The sequence below is a fragment of the Oryzias melastigma genome, unplaced genomic scaffold (assembly GCF_002922805.2).
Source record: "Oryzias melastigma strain HK-1 unplaced genomic scaffold, ASM292280v2 sc00295, whole genome shotgun sequence".
Taxonomy (NCBI): domain Eukaryota; kingdom Metazoa; phylum Chordata; class Actinopteri; order Beloniformes; family Adrianichthyidae; genus Oryzias; species Oryzias melastigma.
The window spans coordinates 239,734-253,445 of NW_023416910.1; the positions used below are offsets into that span (position 1 = coordinate 239,734).

Here is a 13,712-nt window from a genome sequence, read left to right on the forward strand (position 1 = left end):
AGGGAAAAGAAGTTCCTATTGAATGAGATCCATATGGAGCGGATTATGATGCGCACGGAGAGTGAGCTGACCATGAGGAGCCTCAGGAACCTGAACCAGGACCTGCAGGCTCAACTCAAAGAGGTCCTTACACTCATTTTTACACACTAGATCCATCCATCCATCTATCCGTTAAAATACATGAAAGCGGCCACACATATGTAATTCACTCTTGAAGACTTACATTTTGCACCTTTATTTCTGATAAGGTTCCTCTTAACAAGGCATTATTCCCTCTATGTGATGTGGACACTGATCACTCTGTTCTTTCAATTTCAGCTTAGACTGAGAACCCCTCTCTCAAAGATGTTTAAAGGGAAAACAGGTCACAAAATCTGTTCAACTAGTGTTTAAACATTGAAGTTAGACCCCTTTAAGCTAACTTCAAAGAGGCACTCTGATGAAAATGCTGTCTTTAACATGTTCTTGTAGCATTTTTATGATGATGGAGGACATATATAAAGAAAATGAAGCTTAAAATTGCATGCCTTTATTCAAATTGTTGTAATGCAGGAGTAGGCAGACAAACGGCATTTGAAAACTATGGAGCCCCTGACCTGACATGTTTAAAAAAATACTAATCCATACCCACGGAATATTATACCATACCCACGAAATATTATTCCATACCCACAAAATATTATTCCATACCCACGAAATATTATTACATACCAATGAAATACTAATCCATACCCACAAAATATTATTCCGTACCCACGAAATATTATTCCGTATTCACAAAATAATTCAAGCGTTACCATGGAAAAATAACTTGCATTCCCCAGAGATAATTAAGCGTTTCCAGTGCTTGAACATCCATGCGGATCCACAAGGTGGACAGCTCCACATGAAGCGCACTTTTGTGTGAAAGCAAACCTCTACGGTAAGTACCTTGCATTCTTTACGTGCCTTTTTGTAACATATCCTCATTTGAGCTGAGATATCAAATAGTTTATAGTTTAGCTTAGCCTACGTTCATTTTGTTTTACAGGCATTATGTTAAAGGTAAATACTAAGAGGGCGTGCACATTAAGGGGCATCAAAGGGAGGAAGAAACGAAAAAAGCACAAGCCTAAATACCTTCCCTATTCTTAAAACTATAGAAAAAAAAACTATAGTGTCAACTATAGTTGTTCATTTTGATGTATTTAGAAGAAAAGAATAACCCCATATTAGCTTATTTGCACAACAAAGCCTGCTACGTTAGTTGAGATTCACTCATTTGAATTGTCAAAACGTCCAAAACTTCCTGATGTCCAGAGAGGCAAAAAGGAAAGAAGAGGGGGAAAGGCAGGACAAAGATAGAGGAATGTAAAGTAAATATGATGTTAATAAGTCAATGATATTATTATTTTGCTGTTGCAGAACTATTGATAGCATCGTTAGCTGTTAGCATAATGTCCAAAATTTGCCAATGCGAGTTCTTTTAGATCCAACGACAGTTCATGTTACTGAAGGTCATTTTGTCATGGACAGTAGTTATGTAACAACCTCTACCTTAACTTCCTCAGGTAAATGTTCAAATAATACATGAGGTGTTATGATGTTTGTTAGAGTCCGATGAATGCACCTTTATGTTCTGTAAGAGTGCGATGAGCGCACCTATATAATTTTATTTTGGGACTATTTTGTCCAGCGGAAGGTTACGCTGCTGTATAAATGAAGGTGGAACATCCTGCCCCGTGCGCTTCGGGAGTGACGGACATGATGGCTACTGGAACAGTGAAGAGTTGTCCAAGGTCTCTTTTATTACTGAGCTGTGTGTAATATTAGGAGATGTCTGTTCCAGAGAGCACGGGAGAAGGCTCACGTGGGCTGTGTCCAAATTCAGGTTCTGCATCCTCCTGAGGCCGTGGCCTTAGCGGTCGCCGATGGGCGGATCCTCTGCAGAGCTGGTATACCGGATGTTACGGACTGTGAATTTGGACGGTCTAGCCTTCTTGATAATTCCCGCTATTACCAACGGCTAACTTCCTGTAGCCTAGCAAGAGGTTTTTCGAGCGGTTGGAAATGATGGAGTTCGAGTCGCTTGTTCTGTTCTTCACCATTCAGCTTTTGCTGCTTGAGGAGTTGGAAGAATTGCATCGCCGTAGAAGGCATCTGCTTTTTTTCCGTCTGAGACAGCACAATGCGCTGGTGCAGTTTTAAAAAAAAAAAACGAGCTCTTTCTACTTATTAGCTTTAGCTAGTTTGATGGATTTATTTAGCAACTTCATTACAGGTTGTAAAATATACAATTACTGACGCTGATATTTGGTTTCAAAACTGTTGCGTAACAATTTCTTATTGTTTGACACAAGTTATTGCTGTAAATCTGAGTGTAAAGTATTTGTACTAGTCTAATAATCAGATTACAATAGTGTTAAATTTTCATTTTTTATACTTAATTCTTTTTTTGTTAAAAAAATATTTTAAAGAATTTTACCTTACTCTTATTAGAAATAAGAACAAGTAGTATTTAAGCATTTGGTTATCCACATGTTCATCTAAGTATAATGATGTTTTATGGTCTTTAAAAAAAACATAAAACCACATATTTTCACTAATACATTGTTTTTCTTTTCTTTTTAACTAGACCAAGCCCCAGTACTGTCGGGTAAACCTCAGTCTGCCAGTACTGGAGCGTTTTTTTAACTTGGAGGACACGAGGCCAGACTTCCGGCTAAGCAAGACATCTTTTACAGTCCTCCTGAACCTCCTTGACCAGGATCGGCGCCATGGATGGGGTGCTGTAATTGAGACCCTGGTTTTCCTTTTCTGGTTGGCGAGCGGAGCATCCTACAGGGTGGTCTCAAGAGTTTTTGGGATGCCTCGTTCCACTGTCCACTGCATCGTCCACAGAGTCACAGAGGAGGTGGTGGCCATCCGCCATCAGGTCATTCACCTTCCGAAAACCCCTGAGGACCTGGAGGTGGTGTCCCGAGGGTTTGCAGGGCTGGCACGGCACAGGGCTTTCCTGAGAGCTGCAGGTGCCATCGACGGATGCCACATCAGGATCAAGCCTCCTGGTGGCCCTGATGGTCACTGCTACAGAAACAGGAAACTGTTCCCCTCCATCATCCTGCAGGCTGTGTGTGACCATCGGGGCTCCTTCATCGATACGTACGTGGGCTGGCCTGGGTCGGTGCACGACTCCAGGGTGCTCCGCTACAGTCCACTGTACAGGCAGACGGTCTACCCTCCTCCAGGGCACTTCATCCTAGCAGATGGTGGATACCCGTGCCTTCAACACCCACTCCCCCTCATCACTCCCTACAAGCGTGTGAATGAAGGTGTTGCAGCCCAGCGCTTCAACAGTCATCATTCCAGGGCACGCTCGATTATAGAGCGTGCTTTTGGAATGATGAAAACAAGATTCCGAGCAATCTTCTTACAAGCGCTGGAAGTGCATCACACCTTCGTGCCTCATGTAAGTGAACACATAGCAGATTTTCAATATTCTTTATAATATATTCCTATTTTCAATATTTCATTTCTGTTTCAGGTTGTCACAGCTTGTGCCATCCTCCACAACATCTGTCTGTGTGCTGGTGACACCATGGCCCCAGAGGATGAGCCTGAGGAAGATGTGGGGGATGATGACGGGGAGCCTGCTTTGGAGGCCACCAGCGGTGCACTCTGGCGGGACCAACTTTGTGCAGAGGTTTCTGCCCTGGAGGAGGTACCACCAGACCACGATTACTGGTAGCAGGTAATCAAATAAGCAAGTTATTTATTAAAAGTTTTATTTTTTCAACAAAGTAGTAAGATTATCCATTTATGTCATATTTATGTATTAATGGATCATTTTTGGTCATGCAGCATCCGTAGACAGCCAGCCCTGCAAACCCTGAAGATGGACGATGCAGTGGACAGTTAAGAGGCATCCTGAAACTCTGCAGACCGCCCTGGAAGATGTTCCAATCCCCACCCAGAAAGTTCCAGTCCTGGGTCTCAGTTGAAGCACTCCATCCATGTTGACCATCTTTGTATATAGTTGTAAATAAAAGTGTTAATATGAAATCATGACGATTACTGTTTTGGATTTATTCATTTTTATTTAAGTAAACAAGGATTTACACATTTTAAATTAACTACCTTTGAAAAAAATATCAAGATTTATTAACAAAAACCCATTGGGTGTCATTTATTTATTTATTCGCTATCTTTTCCAGAAGACTGAAAAGTCTCTCGAAGTTCTCCCTCCTCTCCTGTGCTCTCTGTTGTTCTGCCTCTCTCTGCTGCCTCATGTCCTCCCTGTACAACTCTAGCAGCTCGTCACTGTCCCTCCTCCTTTTACTTCCTGGTGGCTCGGCCCTTTCCTCTCCTCCAGCTTCCTCTCTTTCATCCACTGCTGCACTTGTTCCTGGAGTTTCCTCACGGATGGAGGAAATTAGGACAGGAGGACAGGTGGAAGGCCTCTGTCCTAATACCTCATCCATGAGGTCAAACCAGGGCCAAGTAGCAGCAGTGGGCTTGCCACTAACTCCCTCTCCTGAGCCTGGATACTTACAATCCTAGACACACAAAATCAAAACATTTGGAAAGAAGACATACAAACCTTTTATAACATGTATATTTAACGTGTATCAAACATGTCATTCTTCACCACACATCAACATACTTTGTATTTTTTTTGAGGTTATCCCACTTTTTTTTGGCCTGCAAGGGGGTAACAAATTTATGAAGCTCCATTTTCTCCAGGATAGTCCTGAAAAACACAAGAAGGTGGGATAATAGGGTCAATCACTCCCCAAAAATGTTTCACATCCAAACACAACAGGCACTCAAATTTTTTAAGACAAAAAAATAGCTTTACCTCCATGCCAATGCAGCCGAAAATTTGGCACCGGTGAAGAGATGATCATTTTCACCTCTTAATTTTATAAAGGTTGTGGTCTGGTCTTTGGTCCCTATAAAGATATGAAATTACGTTCTTGTTTTATAAATTATGATTACGTTACAAAGAAAAAACCGCTAACAATTGTGAAAAACGGCGCCAGAATCTTGGATACGAGCCGAAAATGCCACAAAATTACTTTTATTGTAAAATTTAAGATTCAAAAACGTTTGCATGCCTTATTTTAACGATCGAAAACTTAAATATAAAAGTATTTACGAGTATTACTTACATTTAAAAGAGAAGTTATCTCCAACTCGCATCGCTTCACCGTCCGCCATTTTCAGGGAAAAAAAATTCTGGACCAACCGCAATGCACCTTGGGATATCGCTAGCATTGAAGGATACACCAGAACGATCCTTCAAAATCGGAAGAGTAAGGCCTCGGTCATCGGCCGAGTTTGAAGCAGACCCTGAATTTGGACAGCACTTGTCGCGACGTGTGACGTCACCGGCCGACAAACCCGGCCTCGGGAGGTCGCAGCACCTGAATTTGGACACAGCCGTGGAGCAAGGGAGAGATCCGCTGCAGAAGATTCTACAGGTCATGGGCCCAGGCAAGTGCTAGCTACAGCAATGCACGGACACGGACTCCCGCCGAGATTCGACGGCTACCACATATGGAAGGCTAGGTTTTTAGCATACCTGAAAACCATCGGCGTGAAAGATGCTATCCTCGGGAGTCAGCAAGCAGGAGCTGCAGATGCGGACGCCGGTAGGAGAAACGAGCTAGTATATGCAGAACTATGTGGTTGTCTGGATGACAAGACGCTAATCCCGTATGAAGCGCCCGATGATGGAAAGAAGAGTTTAGAAATACTGAAACGCCATTTTGAGTTGGAAGAAAAACCGCACATTGTCGGACTTTACACAGAGCTAATGACTGAAAAAGAAGAGCTAGCTGACTACTTAGCTCTTGTTGAGAAGATCGTGGCAGCTCTAAACCGAGCTAAAGAGACCCTTAGCGATGCACTGTTGGTGGCAATGGTATTAAAAGGACTCAGATTTCTGTTTTTTGTGCATGTTACGCAGACAAGAGGAACTCTATCATTCAGCGAGTTCAAGGCTAGGTTGAGGAGCTTTGAATGCTCACTCCGCTACCGCTCAAGACCACGTACAGATGAAGTAATGATGATTAACCACAAAGGAAAGCAGACAAAGTATAAAAATAATGAGAAGAAATACTTCAGCGGAGAATGTTTTATTTTTTGAAAAAGTTGTCCATAAAGCTAAAGACTGCAGGAACAAAGCTAAGAAACCACAGCAAAACTTCAGGGCTGCTTACGAACAAAACAGCAGCAAAGCATCCACCATCATAGACACAAGGCAGAGCACGATGCGGACCAGAGACGAGCACACTGCTGAGCAGGAGACCTTCATCCTCCGGGCAAGTGAATGGCAACCCCACAATCCACAACCAGAGGGATTGCTTGTGGATAGCGGTGCATCAGCTCACATCATGACCAGCGAAGAAACGTTCATCAGGTTCAACGAGATGTTCCGGACTAAAGACCACGTCATGCAGCTGGCAGACGGGACCCGGATTGATGGCAGCGTATTGAAGAAGGGAGACGCCCAGGTCAAACTCACTGACAGCAAAGGCAGAGTGGTGAGTGTCCAGCTCACAAATGCACTTTTGATTCCCGGATATCCACAGAATATTTTGTCTGTGGAGACAGCAGCTTCAAAAGGAGCTAAGTTCAACTTTGAGATGAACAACAACAAGATGATTCTTCCTAACGGAACAACATGTGACATGAAGGTAAAAGACAGACTGTATTATCTGGACATGGCAAAAGAGAACTGTGGTGATTCCTGTAATGCATGTTATGATCTGAGGCATGTCGTAATGGGTCATTGTAATTATGGTGATGCAATCAAACTGGAAACAGTGGTGGATGGCATGAAAATCAAAGATAGAAAGTGTAGGCCTAATACATGTGAAACATGCCTGCAGGGTAAATTCACTCAAACCAGAAACAGGGAAGCAGATGTAAGGGCTAAAGCACCTTTAGAGCTCATCCATACAGACCTGGGTGGGCCTATTGTCCCAGAGTCACTGGACGGGCATAAATATGCCATAACTTTCACAGATGATTTCTCAGGAGCCATTTATGTGTTTTTTTGAGAAGTAAAGACAAAACAGTTGAAGCTACAAAACAGTTTCTTGCTGACACAGCAGCTTATGGCAAAGTCAGACGTCTGAGATCTGACAATGGCACAGAGTTTGTCTCTGAAGAGTTCCAGTCATTACTCAGAGACAATGCTATTAAGCACAAGAGATCAGCACCTTACTCCCCCCATCAGAATGGAATGGAGAGGAACTGGTGCACATTATTTGAAATGGTGCACTGTATGCTGATAGAATCAGGTTTTCCAAAGGAGCTGTGACCTTATGCAGCTCGGACAGCAGCAGTCATAAGAAACAGGTGTTACTGTAAGAGAACAGGGGAAACACCATATTTTCTTTTTACTGGAAAGAGACCAAATTTGTCAAAGATGAAAAAGTTTGGCTCAGACTGTGTAGTATTTCACCAGCTTATATGATCTATTTTCCAGAGTTTGAGATGTCTGATTGCAAATCTAGAACAACTCCCAGTGAAATGAAATGTGATCTAACTCCAGAAGGGGCCCAAACAGACCAAAGAAAATACAGAGGCATGTTGGGAAGCCTCATCTATATCATGACCTGCACTAGGCCAGATATAAGTTGGATTGTGAGTAGGTTATCACAGTACATGTCTGATCCCAGGGAAAAACATATGATAGCACTGAAACATGTGTACAGGTATTTACAAGGGAGAAAAGAATATGAACTGTGTTATAACAAATGTGACACTAAACTTGGACTTATGGGATACTAAAGGGTAGGCAACGATCTGGCGATGAATAGTGGAGATGCAGGGCTTATATGCTGGGGCAGAGCTGCTGTGGTGATGAGTTGAGTGCCGACACCTGGTGGAACACCCAGGGCCGCTCCTAGGGTGCATGCACGAGGGGGGGGCAGCCCGGGCGAACCATGACAGTACCCCCCCGTCAACGACCGCCACCCGGCGGTCCAGGGCGCTTGTCCGGATGGTCCCGAAAGAAGTCAGCGATGAGGGAGGGATCGAGGATGAGAGAACGGGAAATCCAGGACCGCTCTTCAGGGCCGTAACCCTCCCAGTCGACCATAAACGGGTGGACGCGTCCTCTGCGACGAATGTCCAGTATCCGGAGGACGGTGTAGGCCGGACCACCATCAACGAGACGGACGGGAGGAGGGGCGACAGACGGTGGGCAAAGAGGACTGTCAGACACCGGCTTGAGTTGGGACACGTGGAACGTGGGGTGCACATGAAGGGCTGCAGGGAGTCGGAGACGGACACAGGAGGGGCTGATGACCTGATCAATCACGTAGGGACCAATGAAACGAGGAGCAAGTTTCCTGGAAGTGTGTTGAATAGGGATGTTGCGGGAGGAGAGCCATACTTCCTGACCTGGACGATACTGAGGCGCCGGCCGCCGGTGACGATCCGCCAGTTCACGGTTGAGTGCCTTGGTCCGAAGCAGGGCAGCCTTGGTCTGACACCAGATCCGTCAACACTGTTGTAGGTGGTGTTGAACAGAGGGTACGGCAGCATCCGTTTTCTGGGCGGGAAAGAGAGGCGGCAAGTATCCCAAAGAGGCTTCAAAAGGGGAGAGACCGGTTGCAGTTGAGGTATGGGAATTATGGGCGTACTCTATACAAACGAGATGCGTAGACCAGGAAGAGGGGTTCTTTGCTGCGACGCAGCAGAGTGCCGCCTCCAACTCCTGGTTCGCCCTCTCGACCTGGCCGTTGGTCTGAGGGTGGTATCCGGATGAAAGGCTGACCGTGGCTCACAGGGAAGAACAAAAGGCTTTCCAAACTTGGGAAATGAACTGGGGACCACGGTCAGAAACTATGTCACTGGATAAGCCATGATGCCTGAAGACGTGGTTGACGAGCACAGTTGCGGTGTCCAGGGCAGAGGGAAGCTGAGGCAAAGCAATAAATTGAGCAGCCTTGGAGAAGCGATCAATGACAGGATAACCGTGTTATCTTGCGAGGGCAGAAGACCAGTAACGAAATCGAGGGCAATGTGGGGCCAAGGCCGGCTGGGAGTGGTAAAGGCTGAAGGAGACCGGCGAGCGGGGAATTGGAAGACTTGCCACGAGCACAAACAGTACAGGCTGCAATGTACTCACGCATGTCCTTGTCCATTGCAGGCCAGAAGAATCTTCGTCTGAGAAGAGACAGGGTCCTGAAGATCCCAGCATGGCAAGAGAGACGGTTGGTGTGCCCCCACATTATGACGTCAGATCTGAGAGAAGACGGCACAAACAAAGTTCCAGGTGGGATTGTGGCAGGACAGGGTTCCTCACCTTGGCTTGAAGAACTCGGGACTCGATCTCCCATGTAAGAACCCCCACGATCCAGTCGGGACAAATGATGGGTGGCTCAGAGCTCTGTCCGGACATGGTGAATTGACGGGACAGGGCGTCAGGCTTGTGGTTGCAACTGCCGGGTCGGTAAGAGATGGTGAAGGTAAACCTGTCAAAGAACAGACACCAGCGGGCTTGACGTGAGTTAAGTCTCTTGGCGCTTCTGAGATAAGTCAGGTTCTTGTGATCAGTCCAGATGATGAAAGGTTGAGGCGTGCCCTCCAGCCAGTGTCTCCATTCTTCAAGAGCCAGTTTAATAGCTAACAGTTCACGGTTTCTTATGTCATAGTTCTGTTCAGTGGGCATCAGTTTCCTGGAAAAGAAGGCACAGGGTTTAAGTTTGCACGAAGACTGTTCTTTCTGGGATAATACTGCACCAACTCCACTGTCCGAGGCATCGACCTCTACTATGAACTGGCGTTCGGGATAGGGCTGCAGGAGAAGAGGAGCGTAGACAAAAAGGGTCTTAAGTTTATCAAAGGCTAGCTGTGCCTCGTCTGTCCACTCAAACCTTCTAAGAGATGACATTAGTCTGGTTAAGGGAGAGGCGATCATGCTATAGTTGCGGATGAATCTGCGGTAAAAATTGGCAAACCCCAGAAACTGCTGCAGTTGTTTGCGGTTAGATGGGGGTTCCCAGTTTGCTACTCCTGCAACCTTGTTAGGATAGGTACGGATGTGCCCGTTATATAAAATATAGCCCAAAAAGGAGATGGTTGGTGTGTGGAACTTACATTTTTCGGCTTTGATGTAGAGTTTGTTTTCGAGAAGACGCCCCAGAACCTGACGGACATGGGTCTCGTGCTGTGCTGGATCACTGGAGTAGACGAGGATGTCGTCAAGGTAAACAAATACAAAGCGGTTAATGAAATCTCGAAGAACATCATTAACAAGGTGCTGAAAGACAGCAGGGGCGTTGGTCAGACCGAAGGGCATGACCAAATATTCAAAGTGTCCCAGGTGAGTGTTAAACGCAGTTTTCCATCCATCTCTATCTTTGATTCGCACCAAATGGTACGCGTTACGTAGGTCCAACTTTGAAAAGAACCCAGCCCCCTGCAGGGCGTCAAAGACTAAACTAAGGAGAGGTAAGGCATATTTATTCTTCACAGTGATGTTGTTTAGCGCTCTATAGTCAATGCAGGGTCTGAGCGTCTTGTCCTTTTTCTCAACAAAGAAAAACCCCGCCCCTACAGGAGATGAAGAAGGACAGATCAAACCATTGTATGTATTTCTCCATGGCTAGTTTCTCAGGGCCTGTGAGGTTGTATAGACATCCCGAAGGAAGGGGGTCCCCAGGAAACAGTTCAATAGAGCAGTCGTACGGTCTATGGGGGGGCAAGGCACATGCCTTGGTTTTGCTAAACACCTGACCAAGGTGATGGTAACAGGCTGGGACTCTTGAGAGGTCAATGTCAGAATTAGTCTTAGAGGAGGAAAGGGGAACCGAAGGCAGAGCTGAGTGCAAGCAGTTTGCTAGGCAGAAAGTACTCCAATTGAGTATGCTCTGTTGAGTCCCGTAAAATTGGGGATTATGTAGACGGAGCCAAGGAAACCCAAACACCACAGGATTTTGACGAGTCTGGGTTACATACAGTTGAAGGAACTCTCTATGGTTACCTGACGTGATGAGGAGGAGCGGGCGTAATACGAGACAGGTGCTGTCCCCCTAAGCAAGCAGCGGTAACAGGCGTCTCCAGGGGTTCTGTGGGCAGAGAAAGCTCCGACACAAGATCTTGATAGATCAAACATTGTTCAGAACCAGAATCAACAAGGGCTTGAAACTCATAATGTTCAGTCTTTATGCAGAGCTTGACAGGAAGAAAAAGAAAATTCGGAGTAGAAGAAACCTTGGCTGAACCCACCCGCAGCCTGTCGTCTAGCGGGGGGTTTTGCCTTTTAAACGGAGCGAGCATTGAGCAATGTAGTGATCAGGTTCTCCACAGTAGAAGCAGCATCGCTTTTAACGTCTCCTTTGGCATTCTTCTTCCGTGAGGCGTGAATGTCCGATCTGCATAGGCTCCTCTGCGATTTTCAGTGATGAGTCCTGCACAGGTGAAGAACGAACAGGCGTAGGTTGGATGGTGGGTCTAGGACCTGCAGGTATGGTCATTCTCTGGGAACCCATAGGCCTTTCAGTCCTACGTTCTTGAAGTCTGATGTCAGAACGGAGAGCTGACGAGATCAATTCTTCGTAAGTTTTGGCTTCTGGTTGAGTGCACAGATGGTCTTTAATGATTTCATTGAGCGACTGATAGAAAACGCCTTTTAAAGCTACATTGGGCCATCCGACCTCAACAGCTAAAATACGGAAAAAATGACGTGTTCAGATAACGAACGGCTGCCTTGTTTCAGAGCTAAGAGACGGTGTGTGGCATCATCCTCCCTGCTGGGGTGATCAAAAACTAACTTGACCTCAGACAAAAACTGGTTGAAAGACAGACCGGACGTGGGATGCGAACATAGAAAAGCACGCCCTGCCCCGAAGAGTGTTAACAATTAGCGTTATTTTGCTTTGATTGGTTAGATAGTACCTGGGCGCCTGTTGGACAATAAGTTCACATTTCAGGAGAAAGCCTCCACACGCCTCCATGTTGCCGTGGAAGGGTTCCGGTTGAAGCCAGATGTTTTTGCCGGAAGTTGAGGCTCCTAACGTAAGATCTGCCGGCTGGGGCGGAGGCGGAGGCGGGGGGGGGAAAGCCAGGGATTTCAGTTGCGATGCCAGATCATGAATGGACTGCGAAACACCGTCGAGTCGTCGGGCCATGTCCTCTTGGATAGCCGTGAGCTGCTGCAATGAGTTAGCTTGTCTGCCCAACAGGACCCCCTGTTTGGAAACCGTGACTCGTAAGCCTTCCGGGTCCGCTGGGTCCGGTCTCTGGCCAGATCGTTCTGTCATGATTTCACGAGGCATCGAAGACCCAAGCGCTGGAACCCGGAAAGGACAAAACACGTCAAGGACTGAAGGTAAGAGTTTATTGCTTGGGGGGTGGAGGAAGATCAGGAGCAGCTGGATGATCCAAAGGAGGCCTTCAGGCAGGAGTGGTGGAGATGAGAAGAGTAATCCGGAGATGTTCAGCAGAGTCTGTGGCTGTGAGGCAGTGGACGAAGCGGATGATCCGGAGATGTCGGTACTTGTGGTGACTGGTTCTGGGGACGAGAGATAGTGCGTGAGCAGAGGGCTGAGGCTGAGAGAAAACACGAAAGCACGAATATTTCTGATAGACTGCTAGGTACTGTACCCAAGAGTAGGCAACGATCTGGCGATGAATAGTGGAGATGCAGGGCTTATATGCTGGGGCAGAGCTGCTGTGGTGATGAGTTGAGTGCCAACACCTGGTGGAAAACCCAGGGCCGGTCCCAGGCTGCATGCACGAGGGGGGAGCAGCACGGGCGAACCATGACATTTGTATTACTATTTACTGTGTATTATCACTTTATGTTAAAGTGGCACACCTCTTTATTTCCTCAGATTGACGCAGCTGTTATTCCACTGATGACCGACACTGACTTGGCAAAATATATCCCCAAAGTTGGAGACAGAGTCTCAACTGTGGCCTTCTGCAGACAAAATGCTTTGTTAGAGAGTGCATCATCCAGGTAGGAGTCCATCCTTTCAAGACTGCTGCAAAGATTGCGTGGAACTCAGGAGCCTGTGAAAAAGTGGTGTGCTAAACTTGATGGAAATGTAAACACCAAGCGACAAATGAGACGAATCGAGATTGGCTGGATGGACTTTGAGGAGTCTGCACAGAGATACAAACAGGTGAAGTCTGCTAATGGTGGTGGCACAAGGCATCTGTCAATTGACAAACAAAAAGCTGTGGAAGATGTCAAAGCAATGGCTGAAAGTCTGTTCTTTCCTGGAGGCTTTACAAAAAAAAACTTGTGTCTTTCACATTATTCCACTCATATTGAGAGCTCCCAGATGGACATTTGTGTTTCCAATACTATTGAACAGTTGTATAATCTTACCAAAGTCAAACTATTGAGACTTTATCTCTGCACCATAGAAAAAATGAAACAGAATCAGTCAGATGAAGAAGAAGAAGATGACCCAATAATTCATTCCTCAATGATAGATCTCACTGAAAACGAGCCAAGTCAGATTGTTGAAACATTGGAGGTGGAAGTTACTAATCAAGAATCATCAGATCAACATGCAGTTGGTGGAATATACATGAATGGAGATTTTGAATTAGATGACACACTTGTATGGGATGGACACTTAACTGTAAGCGATGATGAAGAATCAGACACAGCCTTTATTTTAAGCACTCATGAGACGATGGAACTGAGAGTAGATGAGCCAAACAATCAGACTCTCCTTTCAAAAGGAGCTGAATCT

At 45.9% G+C, this 13,712-nt stretch overlaps 1 protein-coding gene across 1 annotated transcript; it reads left to right on the forward strand.

Moving 5' to 3' along the window:
* The first annotated feature begins 1,578 nt into the window (after positions 1-1,578).
* LOC112139577 (putative nuclease HARBI1) lies at positions 1,579-4,448 on the forward strand. The gene is made up of 3 exons (XM_036210909.1): positions 1,579-3,448; positions 3,524-3,730; positions 3,841-4,448. Exons 1-2 carry the CDS (start codon positions 2,846-2,848, stop codon positions 3,725-3,727), a joined length of 807 nt encoding a protein of 268 aa, XP_036066802.1. The 5' UTR covers positions 1,579-2,845; the 3' UTR covers positions 3,728-3,730; positions 3,841-4,448.
* Positions 4,449-13,712: the final 9,264 nt, after the last annotated feature.